The sequence below is a fragment of the Sinohyriopsis cumingii genome, chromosome 12 (assembly GCF_028554795.1).
Source record: "Sinohyriopsis cumingii isolate HCF-2022 chromosome 12, ASM2855479v2, whole genome shotgun sequence".
Taxonomy (NCBI): Eukaryota; Metazoa; Mollusca; class Bivalvia; order Unionida; family Unionidae; genus Sinohyriopsis; species Sinohyriopsis cumingii.
The window spans coordinates 75,230,845-75,255,367 of NC_142972.1; the positions used below are offsets into that span (position 1 = coordinate 75,230,845).

Here is a 24,523-nt window from a genome sequence, read left to right on the forward strand (position 1 = left end):
GTAATTAACGTTAGAGCAATAAGGTTTATTTACCGAGTTCAGTTAATGATTGGTTACATTTGTATTTAGTTATCATATTTATTGTATTCTGTGGACGAATTTGTGCCTATAGTAATTACACTACGGGATTTTTAGTAGGAATCCTGTATTTGTTTCCAATGAATTGGAGAACTTATGGTGTTTAACATTAATTAATAATAATTACGATACGTTTTTGCACCAGAAACATATTTTTTGGCTTAACCTCAACTCACATGAAACTCAGTCAATCCCATATCTCATTACCCATGGTTATTTCCGGAACTTTCTGTTATATATTCCTAAACGTACAAGCTCTTTTGTAAATCTCATTAAGAAATAGTTCTGACTGTTATTTGTGTTGTAAAGTAAGAGTATGCAGTGCAGAAATAACTGTAGATAGTTCTTTTAGCAATTATATCTTTTCCAAAGTTTCACACAAAACACCAAATATTATTCGATATTTGTTATCTGTTTTTTAATGTAGATATCTCCAAAACATTATTCGTTGATATTTGTTTTTACTTGACATATTTCTGTCCGCAGATATTTATTCATGCTGCATCTTTATCTCCGAAAATTTGCTGAACAAAGCTATAGTATCGCCTGCATGTTTATCATTAGATGAAGAACGGTCGAACATACTCTTTTACAAATCTTTGTTAGAACCATGGCCTGTTGGTTGGTCTGTTTTATATGTATCGTGATATGATTCACCCATGGACAAAGTTAGAGCATGTACACGCTCATTTTCAGAATGTCCACGTGAATGAAGAATTTCAGAAAGATCATCCAGATATGGATTCGTGTTGCTTTCAAAATAGCTTTTAATTTGTCCTAGAGAATTTATATTAGCTTTTGTATCCATGTTATGGTCGTTCCATTCCATGCCTTGCATCAAATGAAGACTTTTTGATTGTTGCATTTCATTGTACATGGTTTTTAGCAGCTCCTTCTCTGAAGCTATATGCCCGTGTTGTGCTGCCCTCTGGGATTTACCATCATCATAACCATATGCTGTGAGTTCCCAGCTTGAACAAGAACAAGAACACATATATACACTTACATTATATAGATATACAGTTCTCAAAAGTAAATGGTAGACTATGACAATAGAGAAGAACATGAACTGTATTACATGATTACTAGCAAGGACTAAGAAAGAAGGAAAATGTCAGGCCTTCAAAACATTGGACTTTACATGTGTGCTGCTTTAAAACAAATTAGTACATTATGATAGGGGCCAGCTATTGGTAATGAATGAGAACCTTTTCGGAAGTAATATTTTCTTTCTTCAGTTGAGGATCCATTGTCTGAATCTTCCTTAGTTCTTATTGCTTGTTTTGATGTGATTGCATCATTTCTTGTTACAATGTTTACTAATCTACCTTGACTCAAACAAGCATCCATCTGCTTTATTCATACACAGATGGCTACCACCGTCGGCACCGATAAAGAAATACAATGTGATTTAAGTTTCTTGTTTTTAAAATAATTAAAATTCGAAAACAAAGAACAACGAGAAGAGCTGAGAAAAGATAAAAAAGAAAGAAAAACTAGAGAAATGATGTACATTGTTTTCAGCCATATCACAGAGTGGCAGTTTATTGTGATGTCTAACATGGGGGCATTATGCTGGAGATATGTAGCATGATGTCGCATCTAGTGACATTATCATAACACCAGGCCGACAAGTCCTAACACTAACCTCTTAATACTAAGCACCTAGCAATGCTGTTAGTACCAGTTATATGAGACTCGGCCAAGGGTCGAACCCGTGACATCCCGCATCCGAGGCAGACTCTTTTAACTATTAGGCCACCGGAAAGTTTAGTTGTTGTTGTTGTTCGAGGGTTTAACGCCATTTTTCAGCACAAGATAGGCTATACATGGCGGCCAGTATAACTGGTGGAGGAATATTCCTGGAAAACCCAGGGAAGAACTACCGACCCAAGAGAAGCTACTGGCAGGCTTTCCCACGTACCCACGCTAGCCGAGCCTTGGACTCGAATCCACGCAGACAGAGGTGAGATAGCAGTGATCCGGAACTGTGAACGCTTTAGACCACTCAGCCACTTGGGGTCCCGGAAAGTTTAGTAGTTGCAACCGTGTTTGATAGAGATTATAAATAACTGAACAAAACGTTATAACACTCTATAACAGGATTCTTTCTGTCTAATTTTGTTTTATTCTGCTGAATCAAATTTTAGTAGAAATTCATTTATTGTTCTTTCTCTCAATAAGGGCAGTCATATTAATTCGCATCACCTGTGCAAACTCGAAAGAAGTCCATGCCTAGATCCTTCTTTCAGTTTTGGTATAAGTTTGTTAAACAGTTTTTGGAAATAAGTCGTTTAAAGGTTTCCTATATTTATTAATACCCGCCATATGTGATTACGTATCACATTATCTGTACAAAACTGAAGACTCCGCATATCATGGAATTGTCAAATTTGGCAAAAAACGTGTTTAAAGTATTTGAGATGGAATCATTATTTGTTTATATCTATTTTTAGGAATGATGTCCATATTAAATGGTGGATTAGAATAATTTGTGTAAACATGAATGCCCTTTTTGCCAGGATGGTGTAAAATTCAGACACATTCTGTTAGTCATTTTATTTTAAAAGTCACGGTTTTCATCTTATTTGCAATAGTGTCTACATTTTATATTGGATTAGCAGTATTTGTAGTCCTTGAAAGCCCTTTGTGCCAGAATTATTTATGTTGAAATTGGTAAAAATGTGTTGTGTGCATTTCGAGTACTTATTTAAAGATTTGTTTTCTAATGTTAGTAACATGCGCCATATTTAATGGTACGTAGAGCATGATTTTGTATAAAAGTGAGAGCCAAAGCTAGGATATTTTCCGTCGTACTTGATCAAATTCTGCTTAACGATTTTGAGAAGATGTTTAAAGATTGTTCCATATTTAAAGTCATTGCAGCCATATATAATAAACATGTATAAAGACATCATGACTAGAATTTTTATGGCAGAATTAGTTAGATTAACTTCCGTTGTTTTTGGAAATAGAACGTTTAAAGAAATTTACTTTTAAAAAGATGAGCACGTATGGTGGGTCAGTATAATCTGTATAAAATGTTTTTAAAATATCATTTATATGATAATGCATTCTGTCAAACGTGGCCGGAATTTGTTGAGTGATTTTGAGAAGTCATTTGGAGGTTTTCTACTCTTCGTAATGTTGGCCTTATTTACTGGCGGATCGCCATCAATTGTACAATTCATAAAGTTTTCTATCTTAGGATGCTCTCTGTAGCTAACTAGGCTGAAAAAACGTTCAGTGGTGTTTGAGAGTCTAAAGTAGCAAATATTGACCAATGAGGGAGGATGCATGATACACACAGAGCAACAACACGAGCTTATTTTGCGTCTTGACTAACTTAGATATAAAAAGAGAAAAGAAAAAAGGAAACAAAAGAAAAATGAAATCAAAACATAAAATAGAAGAAGTGAGACAAATGAAACATATACAAGTTTTATCCTAACAATATACTATAGTCTGACTATAATACGTTGTTAAATCAAAATTCATTCCCTTATAAAAACGAATTGACATATTTACTAAACACCTCCGAATGATCAGATCAGCATGTACAAATCAATAAAAGGTACCCATGAAACAACAAACCTGATAATCCTTCCTGATTCCACATTGGTTGTCCTGTCTTGCAAGCTCTTTAAGACCTCCTTGACATCATATACTCTATCCACTATTCTGCCAGCCTTAATATGACAGACCTCAAGCTTCCATGTTCCTCGCGGATTCTCTCCCCATGTGTGAACTGACATGAATACAAAATCAATTCCTTCGTCACTAGTATCACTTTTTCGTCTCGACAGCAATTGAGCCCTTGTGCCTGATGGAGATGTCAAATAAAGTTCAATCTCACCTCTTTTATCGGCCTCTACCTTCACATATGCCTGAATGTGTTCAAGACTGGTGATCCTGGATTTACTATCGTTATAACATGCATCAAATTTCAAGGTCCTGGAGACACAATTTCCTGCTGACAGTTTTCTGTTTAGAAGTAAGTACAGATTAGGGTAATGTGCTGATGATCACGATATTCATATTTTTAAAACAATAGTTTAGTTCAACAAGACTGGATACACAATTTGCACATTAAAAATTTTATTGATAGTCCAGCGGGGGCACCATTTTCTCTTATTTGCCTTAAAAGGAATAATCCCCAAAGGCTGAATGACTCTGACAAATGCATATAATTGACTCTTGACCGCAATTTAAATGATGGTAGCCTATGGCTTGAGCTTCAAAAATATCCTATCAATAAAAACCCAATATAGAAATACATGTACATATCACCCCTTGAGGCAGCATTTAGCACGGAAAAGTAACAAATCACTTGTACTACATACATGATGAGTATTTTGCCAGGTCTGAATTAAACGTATATTTAAGTCCAGAGGTCACTCACTACTAAACGACGACTCAGTGTACTGCTGTTTCTGTTATAATATCGGTATACTTTAAATTGTTTCAGTTTTATCATTGCAATTTAAATGGTTCGTTGATGTATTTTAAAGGCATTTTTAACACAGTTGAATTGTTCAACATAATTATAGCCTCTTGGCTAATAAGAACCAATTATAATGTAACTTCACAGGAATAAATATCATATTTGTTGTTTTAATGCAGGATAATGACACATTTGTATCACCAAACTACATATTAAGGTCGCGGAAGCGAGGGCCTACCTATAGCGGTTCCTGTAATGGTATGGCCCGTTTAATAGGTCAGAACCCGTGAATTACCCGCTTCTAGCGTTGCAGCCTGCTCACTGAGGCGCTGTCTGTGGCAATGCTGATCACGACATCACTCTCGGTGATGCGTTACTTCGCTAGTCCGCTGGTTGGATTGCATTGTTTGGTCATTATATTGGCCCTTACATTTCATTCATCTTCCGTGAATGTAGTAAGAATGGCCCGAATAATGCCACATAAGTGTTAGACTTGTAACAAGGCTATCTTCTGCCAACTTAAAGGGTATGCACGCCTTGCATTTCGTCTAGCCCATTGCGTTGATACTTTGATAAGGAGCAAAATGATATCTTATTCAGGATCAATCATCTTGCGCAAACCTACTGTAAAGAGGACGCTAGTAACGAGGACACATGTCTACAACATCTACATGAACGATTGTACGGTGTCTGATACTTTATATTATTGACCAAATTCATAAACATGGATAGGAGCGGATGTATCTGAATGGAGGTAATACCGATCCGGGACCGGTAAACAAATTTGCACTGACATGTATCACGTGAAAACAGGAACATAAAGTATGAATTCTCGGTATCGGATAGAAAAGATAAAAAAGAAACACAAACGAAAGTATACTTAGTAGGTCTCTCTCAATGCGTTCTTCCTAGCGCGAGCGGAAGTATTAAGTGAAGTAGAGATATGATTTAAAGCAAAACCATCAAGTATTGATCACTCTGGTCTGACTCCCACCGAAAATGCTCACCGATGACTTTTTGCTTTCTATTATCAAATCTAGCATGGGAGGAGTGGCTTTGCGACATAGTCGTCATAAACCTAAGATATTATGATCGAGTAACTTATTTCATGTTGAAAATGAAAGTAGAGTAATTCCACATGTTTTCAGATATATTAATATACTGTAACGATGCTCTGAAGAGAAACCACATGCTAAAATGTCTTATTAATTATAACACACACACATATATATATATATATATATATATATATATATATATATATATATATATATATATATATTGATATGTATCTGAACGTTCATTGTTTTTAAAAGAGACCAAAGACTACTGCAATATATTTTTCTTGAGACGTATTGGGCATAATTCTTACACGTCAACATGCTGTGGATCTGTTTTACAGAAATGTTGTAGCGGCACATTTGTCCAGTTCTGTGCCATTTCCACCATCTTACCGCAGTCCATCAAGCCAAAGCCAAAGACATTACTGAAATGAAAGCCAGCTCCGTTGATGGTCCAGGGGGCGTCCAGACTCTGAACCTTGGCGGCTCTCACTACAATGTGCTGAACGTCCCTCCACGTTAGGTTAGGACTGAAATAAATTATAAGGTTTTGTTTTGTTTTACTTGTTTTTCCTTTTGCTAAAAGACACACTCATATAAAAAAAATAACCGCATTAAGGTCACTTTCTGGAATAAGTAACAAAACGCTTATTTAATTCCTATGGAGACCAGACACCTGAGTAATTAGCACAGAAGACTTATATTTATCTACAAATGCATATTCGTACTACATATATAGGTGCAGGTGGTTAATTCAGTTCCTATTTTAATTAATGTTTAAATTTATCTCACTTTGCACATAACAAAGGTACATGTTGTGCATTATCTACCCGACACTAAAGATAAAAAATACTGCTTGACATTTATTTTTAAAACAAAACCATCATCAAGTTCCTGTCTTGTGAAATCACCATATTTGCATCCATGAAACACCTCAACAGTGTCAGCAATACATTACAAATGTATTAGATTCCAGAAACCTAATTGTGAACAAGTTACATATGTGTACTTCGTAGAAATGAGTTAAGAGATCCAGTTATAATTCCGCTAATTATTTCCAGCCATCTAGTGGGCTTCTTCTGTTGAAGATAGAATCTAAAATACTGATCAATATAGCCATTTTTATAGACCAAGAAACAGTTAGTGTATGTGGACATATAGGCGACCACACATTGTCATATATTGGTAATAAAAACAGTTCTCTAACTGGAGGATTTTGTTTGCTGGAAACAGCTTTAGAAACAGCACAAGACTGTAAAGAATACGCCATAATATCAGAATAGATTTGATATTGGAGCTATCTAAATACTGTTGAGATTAAGTGACATGATTGTCACAGTGGTCCTTACTTGGCTTCTAGGACCAGAGCAATACAGCCCGCTGCAAGTGGGGCGGCACTGGATGTTCCCTGAAAGTTCTTAATACAGTTCCCATTTATGTCTGTTGTGACCTAAAATGAAGAAAACACAATCGATTCTGTAAGAATGTGTCTTTGCTATTATGCATCATGCAGTAGTTTTATTTTCAAGTCCTACAGTATCAGTTCATCTATCTGAATCTGTCTTCAAGAACATGGCTTTAGCCGCTGATACATCAGAAAAGTCTAAGGTGACAGTTCGAAAAGCTACACTATAGATATCATAAAATCTTAAATATGCTGACATTGAATTGTAGTCTTTACAGTACACAGAAACAGCGACTATTCAACACGTTTCCGCACTTGTCAGTTATGTATAGCCTACTACAAGCTACAATACCCACCTGATAGAGGAGTAAATAGACCAATGCTTAGTTTGGTAAGACAGTTTGAGATGCAACCAGCAATGTTATTAAAATGAACAAAATAACACTATTGCTAAAGATCTATATACAAAGTTTTCATCAGTTATCTTTCAAATAAATGCTCATTTTCTGAAATAGAAGTGTGGTACAGTATTTACAGACCTATCAGTACGCATGCTTACTACTTTGACTTTTGCCCATGACCCTTCCTCTTCCTTGAAGAATGATCCCCCTGTTGGAACAACTGCCATGGTAGAGCTGCATATCTCCATGAAGTATGGCTTTTGTCCGTGGTCCGTTACAGAGCCAATAGAAATACTCTCGATGCTGCCTACAAAACCATCAGCACCACAGGAATCCCCTTCGATGCCACCATTTCCTGTTGCCCACACGAATATAGTACCCAGTCCTTTCCTTCCCTGATATTAGAAAAATGCCAACACTTAAAGTTTCCATGAAATGCTATGGTTCATCTATTATGGTTGTTTTGATGATACAGCTTTCTGCTTATGCGGATGAGACAAGGAACCCCAGCATACCATGGAACAAACTTAAGACAGTAATATTACACAAAGTAACTGTTAGAAGAACGACCAGTCTACCAACCCTTTAAAGCTATCACAAATGATTTATAACCGCAAAGGCACAACTTTATACCCATTGATCCGGACGTGCATCTATCATTTGCAGGACAAACAGTGAGCTGCTCTTCCATTAAGTGTTTCGCAACTACGACGTTCATAAAAATTGGGTGTGAGGAACTGGATTAAAATGAATTTATCATGTGGAACCCAAAATCACAATTTTAGCTCCAGTGACCCTGTCGTTTGACTTTTGGTGGGCCCGAGTATTATTGGAGGTGCCTTTTCTCATGTTTGGACTACCTATGAAGTTTGATGAAAACTAGGAAACCTGACCTATCAAACGGAAACCCAAATAAACTGTTGTTGTTATATCTGGGGACCTTGACCTTTCATATTTCTGATTCCGAATCGATCTATATTTGTTCCCGCTCAGGTGTAGCTTCTTTAATTGACATTTATGAAATGTAACTTGTCATCCAGGTTGGAAAATCACATTTTCAGCTTCAGTGATTTAGACATTAGACCTGCCAGTTCCAAAATCAATAGACGTTTGTCTGTATTCATAGGTAAGGTTCATACGAGGTATGAAGAAGATAGGAGATAAAAAAAAGTCCTAGTAAAAGTTATGTTACAGACACTATCAGTCTGTACAGACAGATATACGTCGCTGTTGTTATTAGTTTAGCTTTATGGTATTGAAACAAGTAATAGAAAAGAGTGAGAACAAAACCATGTAAAATTCAAACAATAATTTATTTCCCTAGAAAACAAAGTGAAAATATAAAAAGGTGCTTATGAAATTACGAATTATATCCCAAACAATCTTAGAATTACAGACATAACTCCTAATGATTAAAGTTATCAATAAACTTTAGACTGAAATTAAATCCCTCGCTGGAAGTGTTGATGTGTCTGTGGTGACTCCTGAAATAGTGATGTGCCAACAGTCTTTCGTTGGATCCCACTAATATAATCCAGGAAAATATACTTATATCAAATTTCACTATAAAGGCAAGTCTCTATTTCAAGAATGTTATTGTTGATTAATGCTTTGTATTTCCATTGAATAATTAATTACAATAAATACAATTTCAGCCCAAATTAATTACTGGGCACAACAATAATAGAATTGATTCTGCAAAGATCCAAAAGCACGAATGAATATTTCCAGAAAAACTAAATTATAATGTCCTCTACTTGACCGCAAGTCATAATTAGCATTTTCTACAATTTCTATTACTTAAGCAAAAAATCTTCTCGAAGTTTCCAAATGTTTACAAAAACATCATTATAATAAAGAACGTGGTAAACGCAATGTCATTGACTCAGGCAAAGATAATATTCCTAAGAATTAACCCATGCACATAGAGAAAATATTTAGCTGTCTAGTAGTTGTTTATAGAATATAAAAATATCAATAATTCAGGTCAAGAATAAAATGAACTTGATTTTGGACAAGGTCAAGTCCAAAATACAATGTTACCTTATCAATAGCATATATTCAAATAGAAAATATAAACAAAAGGACAATAGCTAATAAACAATGCAAATTAAATATACATAACACATATACTCCGCACGTCTGATAGTGTATACTAATGCAATTGATATACAAGATTTATAACATTCGAAAACGTCAACACTGGATCGTCATGCTGATGCTGATATTGTAGGCAAAGGTGACACCATTGCAAACCAAGGGTATGTGCTATTTTTATTTACGTCTCCGTTTATTCATTTATTAGATTTTAGTTATTATTTGTTGAATATGGAGAGTCGGTGTTATGAAGATATTTCTCAACCCGAGTAATTAGCCAGTTTTTAGGAGCAGACATCATAATGTACAATATTTATGAGACTTTATGACAGCATGGATTAACTTCTTAAAATGAACCCGTCCACATTTCTTAATACAGGGAATTTGTAGCCATCGAAAATATATGCAGATGACATACTCGTTCTCGATTAATCTCATCCCAAAAGAAAAGAAAAATAAGTTCCAAAGCCACCTATTATGTCAGTTGCCGTATGGTCCTATATAATTCATGATATCACAAAAACTATACATGATCAAACGCGCATTCGAGATAACGTCTTATTCAGAAATGAGCCTTGTTTCAACGAGTAAGAAGAGTACCCACAGCCCCATATCTCTCTGAAGAGGGTTATAAGTGCCTGATCTAAGATAACGCAGACAATGCAATGAGGTTCTGGCAAAATCAAATAACAATTTCAGCATGGTGGCGACCACTGGCTGAGTATTCAGCGTCTTGGATCATCTGTTGCCTGCCGTTCCAGCAGTAACGACTGCAAATGCGACGGGGATCATTCTTTAGTTCAAACCTTCTTCAACTTTCACGTCTGCTGCCAGAGAGCAAGAATCTCAGTCAGAAGAAGTACCCCATTCTGCGCAAAATGTGGTGTAACGCTTTCGAAAACGGCATTGAGATGGAATAATACGGGGTTATCTGTAGAAACGTTTGCATTAATAGACGGTGTGAAAGAGCAAATTTCTGGCGGTCTATCAAGAACACATTAGTTGAGACCAGAGAACAATTAATTAGATTTATGGGGACAGGCGGGTTCAAATCGCCATACTGCCATGATCGGTAATGTCTCTTCGAGGGGGGAATTTCATTCTTAATTAAGCATTTGTTTATACAGCAGCCAGACGGACTATTGGGGATACGTTAAACTTTCATCTAGTGGTAAAACTGTCACAAATTGAGAATTTCCAGTAAACCGTAGTCGCAACGTAGAAGGTCAAGTTGACCCCGACTTTGGCGCCTCTGGAAAAAGGCGGCAGATATATTTGATTCTGATTGGTTACGCTAAATAAGTGGCTTGCTCCCACATTAAATTTCCTAGTTTTAATATCACCCACATCGAAAATTTTAATCAGTCTAAGCTTTTCTGCAAGAGGAAAACCAATGTAGAGAAGACCCCGAGAGAAATTCTCTTGTAAAAACAGTTGTCGAGAAAAAACCGACGAACAAATTTGGCGGTAGAAGCGAGAAACGCTGAAAGTTCAAAGGTATTTGTGACAATTCCATGTAAATTGTTGATGCCATATATAATGCTTTGCTGAATTTATTTACTTATATTTGCATGAATTTAATTTCTACATTCGTATATCAATTTTCTTTATGTATAACTGTGTTGAGCTTATGCGTAGGAAGTCGTACATTAATCTTCTTTAGATAAGTTTGACGAATTTTTTTAGTTTTTCGTCTTGTTTGCAAAATAATTAGGTTCTAAGAATTTCATGCATTACATTAGTTAACATGAGTTACGAGAATCCGTGTAAATTCACCAAATTTAGAAGATTTCACGTATGACTGAGGGGGAGTGTGTATTGACTGACATGAGGTAGAAGCCATGTAATGTATTTCATTTATTCACTTGTTTAATTTGAGGCTGGCTCGGAACCGTTATGTTTCGGATGGTGTTAATGTGTGATGTTAATGCGTGATGAATTAGCCATTAAACTAATTAGGTTCATTATAGGACATGTGGAGCCGACTGATAGCCTTAGCATCTGTTATGCACCGATAGTAAGCTCTGATAACGAGGGGGAATAGTGCAAAAGCCCCTGTATCATAAACAACAGAAAATTTAGGTTGTCTCTATTTATATTTTTTTTCAAAAGGGAGAAAATAGCTCCTGCGGCGTATGGTGGGATGCATTAATTTTGCGACGTATGGTACGACGCATTAATTCTGAGACGAATTCTGATAACGAGGGGGAATAGTGCAAAAGCCCCTGTATCATAAACAACAGAAAATTTAGGTTGTCTCTACTTATATTTTTTTTCAAAAGGGAGAAAATAGCTCCTGCGGCGTATGGTGGGATGCATTAATTTTGCGACGTATGGTACGACGCATTAATTCTGAGACGAATTCTGAGACGTATCCTGTGACGTATCTGTGAATCTACGTGCTACGCACAGAGTGAGGACCGAAAGAGGCAAGACCGACACAATCGAAGGAACAGTTACAGCGGAAGTGGAGTGAACGAAGAAACAATTTATGCAATCGCACAATGCATTGACTTCGATTGTTCACTCGATCCTATCATGAACTAAAACTATCACTAAATAGATCGGCTACTTTATTTAAATATATTTGTGTGTTTTTTTGTAATTCGGTGAAAGTTTTATATCTAAAAACAGTATATTCCTGATGTAATGAATTCTCACAGTTGTTTTATGTAATTGATTAAATTGTTTATTTACATGTACGGAGACTCTTGTTGGTTTGTTCTATATATCTGCTCAGATCTCTATCTATTCCACCTATAAGTTTCACCACTTATATTTATACTTGCGCGAACCGGGCAATACTATCGAGATAATGACAACCAAATTAATCGTGATACCCGCTTACAGACGGAACGAATGAAAGCTAAAACATAGCACGAGCAATGTCGTGGGAACGACGTATATCAGTTGGACCTCTGAGTACCAGCTTATATATCTGGCCCTGGAATGTGGGAAGGCGTTCTTACACAAGTACCCAACTATGTATGGAACCGAGCATTATACGTGTGGGGAACCGGCTGGCAGAAAACAGCACTATGCACATTTTGCGCAGGACGAGGAGGGCTCAAAGAAACTTGGTTTTGTGTAGATTATGATTGACAAGTGACAATGATTCATCTACCACAATGTGGTGCTTCTCAACGACAGCGTCCGGGAGTATGCCTGGGCAATCCTTGATATACTTCTCAGACGCTTATTTACACCATCAGAGGAAGTTGGAAATTTGAGGTGCAACGTCAGTTTCTCATTCTCGTAAAGGCAGAAATCTCCCGGCACTAATGACGTCCCGAGGTCGATAGCTATTTCCAGCGTCGAATTATAAAAACCAGGACTAAAATACAGTAGGCCCACATGGAAGGCCTTTGCATGATTTCTTCTGACATGTAGCTTAGACTTGGCATCTTTTTAGGGTACAACATTAGTATTTAGGAAACGAGCGACGACGTGTTGGTCGGAACCAATGTTAACGACAACGCGTCCAAGGTACTATGACCAGTAACAAGAGCATATAATAGTGAAGACAAAGGCAACAACATCAGAAAACAAAGCACGGAAATGTGGGATCGTATTGGCCCGCGTCAATAGAAAAGTTGGTACTATGCAAGTTGTTCAGACAGTGCAAGCGTCGAAGAAGCCTAAGACCACGCAGCAATTATCCAGCACTGGTGGTGAGCAGCATCGCGGTTGAGCTTGCCTTCTGGGTTTTTTTGCCGAACATTAAGCTTTCTCGTTTCCATTCGTCGTACAAACGAAAGTGACAGACGATAATGACATAGAACACAACAGTTATTGTGATCATAAGCGGCAATATGTTTTAGGCCACCCAGCCGATGCTATTGCCAGCGGTCCTCTGCAAGAGCGACAAGTTGACCCGATATTTCTGTATATTTATGCAGTCGTCATCAGTATCAAGGTCAGCTGTTGTAGATACTTTTGATCCATTCTTTTGCGTCAGCAGGAAACGGTTCATGGTGGTCTCGTTTTAGCATTGGAACTCGCGATATGCGACCCTCGACAGCAGTTCTAACTACGGCTTGTACGGTCCTCTTTATAATGAATCTTCAATGCGGCAATATTTGATCCTATAATGATCCTCTGTTTGCTACAGAGGGTTTGCATAATCTGAGCTAGTGTTGTATCTTTGTTGTAAATCTTGTTGATTGTCTCCCCTATCTAGAAAATCTGGGTGCGAAGGGCCTATCGGTAAGCACCCGCAGCAATTATCCGGGGCCTGAGTTCGTCTTCTCTGCTTTTAATGCAGTCTTGTATCTTATGGCACATCATTTCTCCTTCCTCGTTGAATATGCTCGAGTCATTTTCCACCAGGGCCATCTTCATATTTTCTACGACGAATTTCATCTTTAGCCGGTATTATGTCATCTATAATAAGGCTTTATAATCGGTGTTCTAACTCTCATATCACTGGATCACTGGGGAAGTCGAAAAATATAGCTTCTGTTGCTTCATCTGGTAAAAAGAGTTTCCTGTATCAATTCCATCCATTTCAAAGCCTCCTTCAGCCATTGTGATGTACTTAGGGTGGCTTATTGCAGAGAAGGTCCGTGAACCTTAGCAACTCCGTAGTTAAATATTAAGATTTCTCAGTATGGAAACAAGTTCGACCCATTGCTCTTCCTTCGCCTTACGCTTGCGCCCGATCCTTGTTACTAATATCCAAGCACCAGATCCAAACTAGAACGATGTCATTGTGTCAGAAACCGCTAGGTTGGCATTCTCAATTTCTTTGAGCGGCTCACGGGAGCTTAAGCTAACGCCAACTGTACACTCGTGAAAAATTTGGGCCGCGCTATCGTAAAAAAGATTAGTATAGAGCTTAAAGGGATTGAAATGGCCTACGTGGAAGATGCCTATATATGAGTGTCGTCTACTGCGGACGTAATCACCTACGAGCATGTGCAGCCCGGTAACATGACTGTTACGGTGCTTCAGGCTGTTTTGGTTGTGTTGCTGAAATCACTTAGAATAGGTGGTGCTTGAATAGAACCGACAAGGTGCTATCATAAGTAATTACTATTGAGGTAACGTAAAAACTATCACAGGAACCAACAAAAAACCATCGAAAGAACCGATACCAGTTATTAGCATAATAAGTCCTGATCGGGTGGCCAGTAAGATCGTCCCAAATCCAACGCTAGAGCAGGCGTTTCCAAAGTTACGAAGATCAGAAAACACCACAATGTTATCTCTGTGGCGTTGTAGCTCTACTAGCAGCAGGTCATTTCTATGTTTGCGCCTGTAGGAGCGCCGGTGACCATGTACCAGAGTAGCTAAAACTGCAACAGCTCGAGGACTACTTTTAATAAGGTGGAAGTCCTTCAGCAGCAGGACGCACATGCTTAATACATGAGCTGTGTGCACTTTATATTAGATATCGGCCATACCCCATTCTATAGAATAGCACTTGTTGTTTGCTCTTGTACAGATTTTCAGGGAAGATGTTTGCACCACCATACGACACAGATCGCGTAAGGTTATTGTACATTGTGCTGTAATTGGGCTTCGTTGAGGATGGGTACAGAATGTTTGCCAGTCGTTTGCTTAAGATGAGACCAGTTGTCTTCATGCCTCTTCAATTCGAGGACGCATTTACCAACAGAATGTGTAACTTTTGGACACATGCTATGCCAATTTGCACATAACATCATTCCTGCTATTATCATCATTACTGCCTAATGGCCGAGATTGCTCTCATGGAAGGCTGAGAGCTTGGTAACGACATCGCATTTATTGACTCAATCGTCATCTTTTCTTAAATAGATAAAAATAGGTCCGATAAGGAAACTTTTTAAATGCAATGTCACAGATTTATCTACTAGCAGCTAGTAGAATCACAGGGGGACACAGTTTGCTATTTCAGTCCCTAACGAGGCAGACATCTTGTTATCGCAGCATGTCCGAACCAAGGGCGGGCCACGGCTGTCACCATACAAGTACACGCTTACCGTGGTTGATGCCAATGTTGAGGGGTTGAACCAGTAAGAACAATATGTCTTGCAATGTTGTCAACGCTATAACAGGTACCTACAAGCCGGGGTGGCAAATATGTCCCAAAACGGTACATGTTGACACCAATCATTAGTTAATGGGAACATTGTCTCAGTTCTTTGCTAAGCAGAACGTGCAAGTATGGGGTGGCAAGGCAGGTATCCGTCGTGCACATGACATTTTAGACAGGTCCAACCTTACTCTAGCTGAGTGGTTCTTTGGGCACCAGTATGTCCAGGATATATTGTGTACGGCCGAGACGTTGAGCGCGAAAGAGACAATCACAGCTTCAACAAAGCGTAGCATTGAATGAGTGCGAAGATAGCTCGCTGTTGTGGCTGCCCTAAAAAGTGAGGAAACATGACTTACAGACAAGAAACATAGTGATATCTGAAACAGCTAAGATGGTGGTGTCAACTGTGCAGGCTATGCCTGCAATCGCAATGTAGCATAAACTTCTGGACTCGAAAACTAAGGTGCCGTACCGATATGCGCCTCGAGAGCTAGAAGAAGGTCAACGACATATCACCGAGTCTGTATGGTTGCTCAAATTGTTCATCTGGATCTCTGATTTTACGCCCTACGCCAGCCATCTATATAATATCCTTCAAGGAGTGGCGCTTCGTGCAGAAGTTTGTTTTCCAAGGCATTATAAATTGTGCCAGAAGATACCATCTTCCACCTTTGCGGTGTCCTTACGCAGCAGATCGCTCGACGAATCCAAAGAGGTCGTTGAGGTAGTGGCCATAAGCCAGCTTTGTAATGGCGTCTGAAGCAATCTATTTTTTGATGGCCTTCAGGCTTACTCAAGTCATGCTTATGCAGTAGACCCAATCATTGGTCATTACTACGTAACAATACCATCGAGTTACGAAACTTTTGTTTCTCTTAGAGGCACTCTAGGTTGATGTAATAACGAAGGTCTACTTTTGGTGCTGTCCACAGAAAACACTTGCTTCTTGCGAACCTTTGCTTGCCTCTCAAGTAAAATGATGTACATCTTAAACCGGAAGCCAGCATAATCGTCAATTGGCGGGCCGGCGCACTAACCTTAAACTTGCCTACAACCTTCTTTTCAGTCTTGCTGTAGATTGAGTTCTCACGTGGGCTGTCGCTCGTGTAGCAGAGATTGGTATTTTGTATCATGTCTCAAAAGCCACCGGCAATGTCAGTCTGCAGCAGTAGGCTATCTGTGTATTAATATAATATAGTGTAATTTAATGTAATGTGACGCGACGTGACGTGACGTGACGTGACGTGACGCGACGCGACTCAACGCAACACAACACAACACAATACAATATAATATAATATAATATAATATAATATAATATAATATAATATGATGCAATATAATATAATATAATAATAGCTGACCTCAGTCACTCCCTTAGCCAGAGCTTTTGAGACGGCTCTAGTCGGTGCCTCCATCGTCATGCCATCATCATTTGGGCCCCACGATGCGCTGACAATGTCAATGTGCTGGTTGTGATATAACATGGCCTTAGCTTCCATTGAGCCTGTCACTGGACCATCCAGAAGTCGTAGACCTGGGAAGGTAGAGTGCTTCAAAGTATTGACATTTTGGGTTTCCCCAAGGAGGAAAGATTTTATTGTCTACGTTGAGTCTAGAAGAATGTTTGGACTCTTTTTTGTCCATTATACAGAAAATAAATCTGTAAACAAATGGCTTAACCTCTGCTCTTATAAGCTACCATTTTAACAACAATTCTCTGATGAAATTGTGCCATCATTTATAACATGACAATTTTCAGAATGGCAGGGTATATTGTAGTAGCACTATGTTTATTCACACTGGCAAAACGGTTAGTAACTAAATTTGCAGTTTAACTACAGCAATTTCTTAGTTCATTATAAAAACAACGAATCAATGAAATTAGCTTTGGGAATATGGCCTAAATAAATATAATCGTGAAGTAGAGAGTTTACTGTAGAAATACAAAAAAATGCCCTTGTGCAAAGATGATGCCTGTATCCTGAAGATGAATATTAATATGTGGTTCGCACATACTCAGATATATCGTGTTTCTGTTTAATTCCACTGCATACTTGTATTTGTGTGGGGGTGTACAAATAATTATGGTCATTAGTTTGTAAGAAATCGATTTTGTTGGATTTCATGGTTTCTAGAAACTGCAAAATGATTAGTCCCAGTATGCAATAATAGTTTCCCTGGAAACAGCAGGACTCTTTCCCACATTCCATTGATTCGAATAAAGATTAAAAAGAAGAAAAGCAACCCAATAAACATGATGGTCGCAGGTGAACTAAAATCATAGTATTACGACTCTACGGTCAAAACTTAAGCAACAGACAAGAAGCAAAACGAACAAGTTTTATAAATCTTAACAAACAGTTTAATAAAGTTATCAATGAATAATGTAAGATGAACTTATACTATTATGAAGTGAATCGAAGCTAGAACTTATAATGGTCTATGAAAGTCCTAAATAAATGAAATGAAAAGTCCCTTATACATGTCAATACCGGATATGTTCTGGTCTTCCAAAAAAGGACCGTGACGTTGTCAAGATAGCGTTGTCCAGAACTCCTTCGAATAATTTACAACAGTTCTAGAATAATATTATAGTCCAAATAATGAGCACTCTCTTTTTCCAGTGAACATTCTTAACAAATGTTTCTCCTCTCCAACAATATCTATATACAACAAAAAATAAGTTAGCAGACTTACAACAGGAACACGATAGGTGTGAATTACTCCAAAAATCGGAATAAGCCTGATTGCTTAACTTTTTCCTTAGCTACCGTATATTGGGACTGTGCTTCGCAATAGACGCCACGTGATATCATACACGATTGATTTTGTGTCCGATTGTACTGGGTGAAGTCAGTGGCTTTATGTACCGTATATCATGTAGTCTTTGGGCATTTTCCGTCATTCAGATACTTTTGCCAAAACGAATTTTGACGTGACTTGTTAATTTCGGACATTATTATAAAGAATTTTATTTGCGCACAGATAAATGGACACAAATGTATTTCAACAAGGATAAGACAAGGGAGACGCTATAATACCGCTTTCAGAAGTTAGAGAATATTATGAAACATGGGAAATCATGTTTCGTTATTCATTAGATTGTTTACTCTGATATAAATAATAAGCTAAATATATATGCAATGCTAATTTTACAATCGCTTTATCTATGATTGTAAAGCACATATACGGGTCACTGTGACCTATTTTAGTTGTCAGGTGTATTAAAAGCATATGGAAGCATTTAATTATTACATTTCGTAATTACAAGATAAACAGGAGCTAATAAAATACTTCCAAGCAAACAAACGCAACGAGATTTCTGACGCATTAAATGAAAACTACGGGGACCTCTGTAACAAGAGTGTAGTACTTTTAAAGATTCGTTCTATAACCTAGTTTCTTTTGTTGAAAGAGTGTTGTACTAAATGTTTCTTTCTTATCCACAGTGTAAACAAAGTTTTGGAATGATAGATGGTGTAAAACGTACCTTATTGCGCAGAAATAGGGTGTCAGGTGTACACAGGTATTAATGTCATTACTTATATTGTCTGGGAGACATGTACAATCTTTAATAAAGAAGGTGTTCCCAATATAATTCTTGGCCGCAAGGCCTTAAACAGGGGTTAACCTGGTGGGCTGGAGTAGTACTGAAGGGAGGAACGTAGATGGTGATATCATATTCCGAATATGAAGTGAATGTAGTAAGAGATTACTGAGCTACACTTGGTCGGAAATACTTTAACCAAAGCTGTTCAAACGACCCACACACCAACTTACACGGGCAAACCAATTCCTAGACACTTTGAACTCGAAAGCGTTAAACATTCTTAAACCATACATGTTTTATATAATGTATTTAACGATTTAGCATTTATCTTTGTTACACTAATTTAAAACAATCGTAGTTAGCAGAGTAGAATATAATATTTATTTTACCTTATATGTTTAGCAAATCTAAATAATTCATATTCAAATTCGTCTTCGGAAGAGCAGTTTAATAAGACCGATGTAGACGTATCAAACAAATATTCTAAAATCAATGTCACAGGATGCACGAAACAAATTAACGATATACATATAACTTGCTAAATAATTCCTTACCACCTATTCTGGCATTGTAAGCTATTCCACAGCCACAAACGTCATTGTCACACTCAGCTGCAATCACTCCAGCGCAACGAGTTCCATGACTGAAAGTTAGGCATAACATATTATACTGAACATAGTATTGATTAAATTTTCTGTTTAAAATGGTGCTCTTGCATTCTGAATCAAATAAATAAACTTGTTTGTATGCTATTCCGTTTAAAAGAACTTGCTACATTTAGCTAAGTAACGCAACGAATCCAGTAATCAAGAATCTGATTAGCTTCTATTCATGCAAATAAATCTGGTAATCATGAATCTAATTATCTTGCACCAATAAAAATGAATCGTGTTATCTTGTACTCATGAAAATACATTTTGTTATCTTGTACTCATGCAGATGAACGTGCTAATCATGAATCTTGTTATCTTGTACTAATGAAAATACATTTTGTTATCTTGTACTCATAAAAATACATTTTGTTATCTAATACTAATGAAAATACATTTTGTTATCTTGTACTCATGAAAATGAACGTGCTAATCATGAATCCGGTTATCTTGTATTCATGAAAATGAATCTGGTAATCATGAATACGATTATATGGCAATTGTGATAATGAATCTCATAATCATGAAATTGGTTATATGGTAATTAAGATTACGAATCTGTCAATTTGATGCTGATTCTAGAAATTATGAAGCTGTTTATATGGCTATCATGATTCTAAGTCTGGTAATCATGAAGTTGTTTATGTCATAATTGTGTTAATAGGTATGGTAATCATGAGTCTCAAAATTACGAATCTAGGTGTCTGGTAATCATAATAAAATCTGATAATCAAATCACATTAAATGCTGTCATAAACACAAATTCAGTTGGATGATATGCCACAAGCTGTGAAAGTAAATTGTTCAAACTCCTAATTTAGTTGTTATTGATAGTTTCGAGATTACTGTAAAATTGCATTGTTTTTAATAGAAAATCTGCTTTGATATGGCAACATTTATGCAATTTCAGGAAATTTTCGACATACTTCCTATACTAAAACAATAGTTAAACAATTTGAAAAATTTAAAACAGAAGTTTTGTGTTCGTTTAACTCCTAGTTATTGTATTTATGCATTTTCTTTATTTCTGTGGACATGGTAGAATGAGGCCAATGTGACCTATATTATTTAACATTAGGTAATTGCACTCACCAGGCTTGAGCTAACATCTTTTGATTGACTCTAGGTTAACGACAATGTGATGGTAAGTGGGATTGATTGACATTTTATCAAATGCAGGATAGATCTTTGTAATTTACAAAAGTAAATTTTAACGGGTGCGTGTATAAGTATTCTCCATCACTGTAATGCAAAATCTGGGGCTCATGTTTACCAATCATATCACGTTCCGAACAGCCAGATTACATGAAAATGTTTCAATATATATTCATATATTTTGGTTAGGAAGGGAAGAATAACCATAGCAAAATATTAGCAGAAAACCAAGCTGGATGTTGTGCTCTGTACTCAACGTTTGATCTCATATAATCTTTTACAAGAGTGACTTGGGTCAAGGTCTTCAGTTGTGGGTTCGTTGGGTCAAGGTCTTCAGTTGTGGGTTCGTTGGGTCAAGGTCTTCAGTTGTGGGTTCGTTGTTGACCAGTTCATTGACCAGCTTTGATTTACTCTCTGCGGTAAAGTCAGTCAAACATTTCCTAGATGTCTTTAAGCGGGATGAACTTCTAATAATAATTCCACACACAAGGAAAACTGGCAGCATCAATCTGGATTTAACAACAGGACCTTGAACTTAGGTAGTACACGTGGTAACACGTCAGCATATTTTATATTTTGACGTGTATGGTCTTGCAACACCACTTAAAGTTGTTGAATATTTGAACAGACAGCCAATGTTTTATTCTGCGATAATTTTGCTACCTAAGCTGTACTGGTCAATATGCGGACATCTTGCTGACTAGGCGTTGAGTGCTCTTGAGCTTTCACCAACTCCGCCAACGCGTATTGATGTTACATTAAAGAACACCTAATAGCATGCAAAATGTTTATTGATATTTACCCACGAAGAACTGCTCGACGACGCGATCTTTATGTGGATTTGACCATATATGCCGCCAAAGCCGATTTGACTGAATTTACCAGTTGGGTCACTACAAAATTCTAGCTCTGACATTCAAGATATTATTTTGAGGCTGCGATGTGTTGTCGCACAAAAACCAGGCCGAAATCAGAGAAACAGAGGGAATCAAAGAATCTGAAGAGTCGAGGGCCACAATCAGAATATACTGATACTTTCAATGTGGATACAAAGGATACCGAGATGCTATCAGCCATTCCTTCACGACCACGCAAAGTAGGATCATGAGTTAGGTTGGATGGAATATTAACCAAAGAAGGATCTGAAAAAACATGATAGTATGGCAAATGGTCATCATCATTTCGTTGATCTTGAGGATGGTTTGGACCACAACAAATAGTAATAGTGCGTGTGTCTGGATCGTATTTGTGCATTATAAACGAGATAGAGGAATGGGGGTTTAATAACAATAATGACAAATAATTCACTGTATCACATATTAACTGCACGCATTACAAAAGACAATGTTAAAGAAAGTTTCAAATATCAGACATAAAGATCTACCACCGTAATCTGTACAATCAATCGAAGACTGTTTCTACCATGATAAAGTGATATTTTCCACTGAATCCACCGTGGTTGCATTGTCGGACGATTATGTTGCAAAAAAATTGAACCGAGAAGAGACAAATTTCGATTGTTATTCAACAAGGATCCATTTGCGCGTATAAGCTTTTTTGGCGATGACAAGAACAACAGTATCACACGCCATTCAGAAACATAATTGCCTTGTATCTGTATGCACGTATTGTTAGGCCCTCAGAACGCACAATCACCGGATACTTAAATATTTTCAATAAGTATGTGATAGCTATTCCAGTAGAAAAGAATATTTGGCTAAAGGTGCGTGTGCGTGATGTGCCTGCACGAGTTGAATCTAGTCATTTTCTTCCTCTTGAGCAATTATGCTACGTGATCACATTATTAACAGAAGACGTATGATCCACCCTAAATGTTACCAACGAGAGAAAACAAGCGTCGCCCGATGAAACTGTCAAGAGAACCGCGCTACTCGTGAAACATAAGCGCCTGCACGTGGTCGCTGATGCTATTTGAGAAATCGCCACAGGAGCCACCGTTGTCTGGGTGCAGCGCGAATCAAAACTACATTAACGAAATACGGTGAAAGTGTTTATCGGCAATGTACATGCCTTCATAATGTCACGAGATATTATAGTAGTTCTACATTTGAGCTTCATGTGGGCTCGCAGGCTGTATTTGACGTTTACAATCATTTTCTTTTGACAGATAAATCAAACTGGCAATTGTTCGTTTATATAAGCGTTGTATCAAGTGAAAGGTAGGATTAATTTCCATATGCTGAGAAATACACGTGTGACAAGTATAGTACAGATGAAGAACACAACCTGCAGACAGGAATGACATTGGTCTTGTGGCGAAGGCAATTGTAACCCACCTATAGCGTCTTAGCGACTACAGATAACTGACAATCACAGACTACACAAAGTGCTTAACTAAGACGAACACTGTCGAACATCTTGACATGAATAGTTATATAAGTCTTATCTGCCGATAGAAACTGGAGCTGATACTCGTCATTTCTGCAAAAAGATATAATATGATCCATGACAAGACAAATGACGTGTAAAATCGAAAATAAAATATAAATGAATTATACGTTAGGAATAAACTTTCGTTACCTCTCAAATCCAATGTTCTCGAAAATAAGGAAAATGGTTCTTCTCGTCTAAATGCCATCTAGACTAAGAGAAGCAACTTTTACCAATTACCTCCCCTTGCGAATGCTAGGTCAACTCGATGTTTACTAGTTTAAGATGAACGTCAGATCAATTAGAAAGCTCGCATTTGAAGACCGGCGTAAGAGGTTTTGATATTAATATGATTGCGTAAGTATTCATGCAGAAACATAATTTACTAAGATAAATTTACTTGCTCCTCCAAATATATTTCCCGATGATCAGTCATGTTAACGGTAGGAAAATGGGTTTTGTGAGGAGGAAATCCACAAAGATCCAACCTTTATCGCGCGTAACCTTACTGTGAGAGAAATATTCTAGAACCCCGATTAAACGCACACCATAACATAAAAGCAGCACTACTGATAGTCACGTGAATCTGATATAAGTATTATAAGAAATAAATTACATTTTCTTACCGAGAAAAACTCATGGTTAGTCCAGCAAAAGAACTAAATCCTCCTCAGTGAGAGGATGTGCTAAAGTAAGACAGCTTTAGTGTCCGACTGGGCCACGGCGATTAGATTGACCAGAGCCAGATTCTCATCTCGCTGACTTTTGATCTCAAAGAAGGCTGATAATCCACACACTCTGGAGGATTCGATATCGTATCGGATCAAATCGTTGTCTTCAATGTCGAATCTAATCTCATGAGTTCAAACTTTCAAGAATTCTACCAGTGTATGCTGAGTGTATCACCCACTTGAGTCATGATGATAGGGTTTGAAGGGTGGTATCATCTTTTCTGGCATTTACCCCTAGACCTTAATATGTGTGTATCAAGTAGTGTTTGAGAACACATATAATAGCCTCAGCGAAGTTCTGGATACAGGCTCAATTCTGAGTTTAGCCACGTCAAAAACCTACGAAAGATTCTAATTAGGAAACAAGGTGAGGAATCCTAGTCTATTCAGGTAGAAAGTGGCTGCTAGTTTTGATAAGTTCTCATAATGATCTGTATCCCCATATGTCATGATAAATGAATGTGTTAGAGATAATAGAGTAGCCATCGATATAAATATATGTAAGCCTTTTACTCAGATAGGCAACCAAATTAAA

At 37.4% G+C, this 24,523-nt stretch overlaps 1 protein-coding gene across 1 annotated transcript in view; it reads right to left on the reverse strand.

The window, feature by feature from the left end:
• Positions 1-667: 667 nt before the first annotated feature.
• LOC149786772 (neuroendocrine convertase 2-like) overlaps positions 668-24,523 on the reverse strand; it is a 38,680-nt gene continuing 14,824 nt past the window's right edge. Inside the window, exons 6-12 of the mRNA XM_089975974.1 lie at positions 19,616-19,704; positions 16,873-17,045; positions 7,548-7,784; positions 6,933-7,033; positions 5,895-6,113; positions 3,673-4,062; positions 668-1,049 (exon numbers count right to left, since the gene is read on the reverse strand). Of these exons, the coding sequence (XP_089832100.1) occupies positions 668-1,049; positions 3,673-4,062; positions 5,895-6,113; positions 6,933-7,033; positions 7,548-7,784; positions 16,873-17,045; positions 19,616-19,704 (1,591 nt within the window). The remainder of the gene's footprint in view (positions 1,050-3,672; positions 4,063-5,894; positions 6,114-6,932; positions 7,034-7,547; positions 7,785-16,872; positions 17,046-19,615; positions 19,705-24,523) is intronic.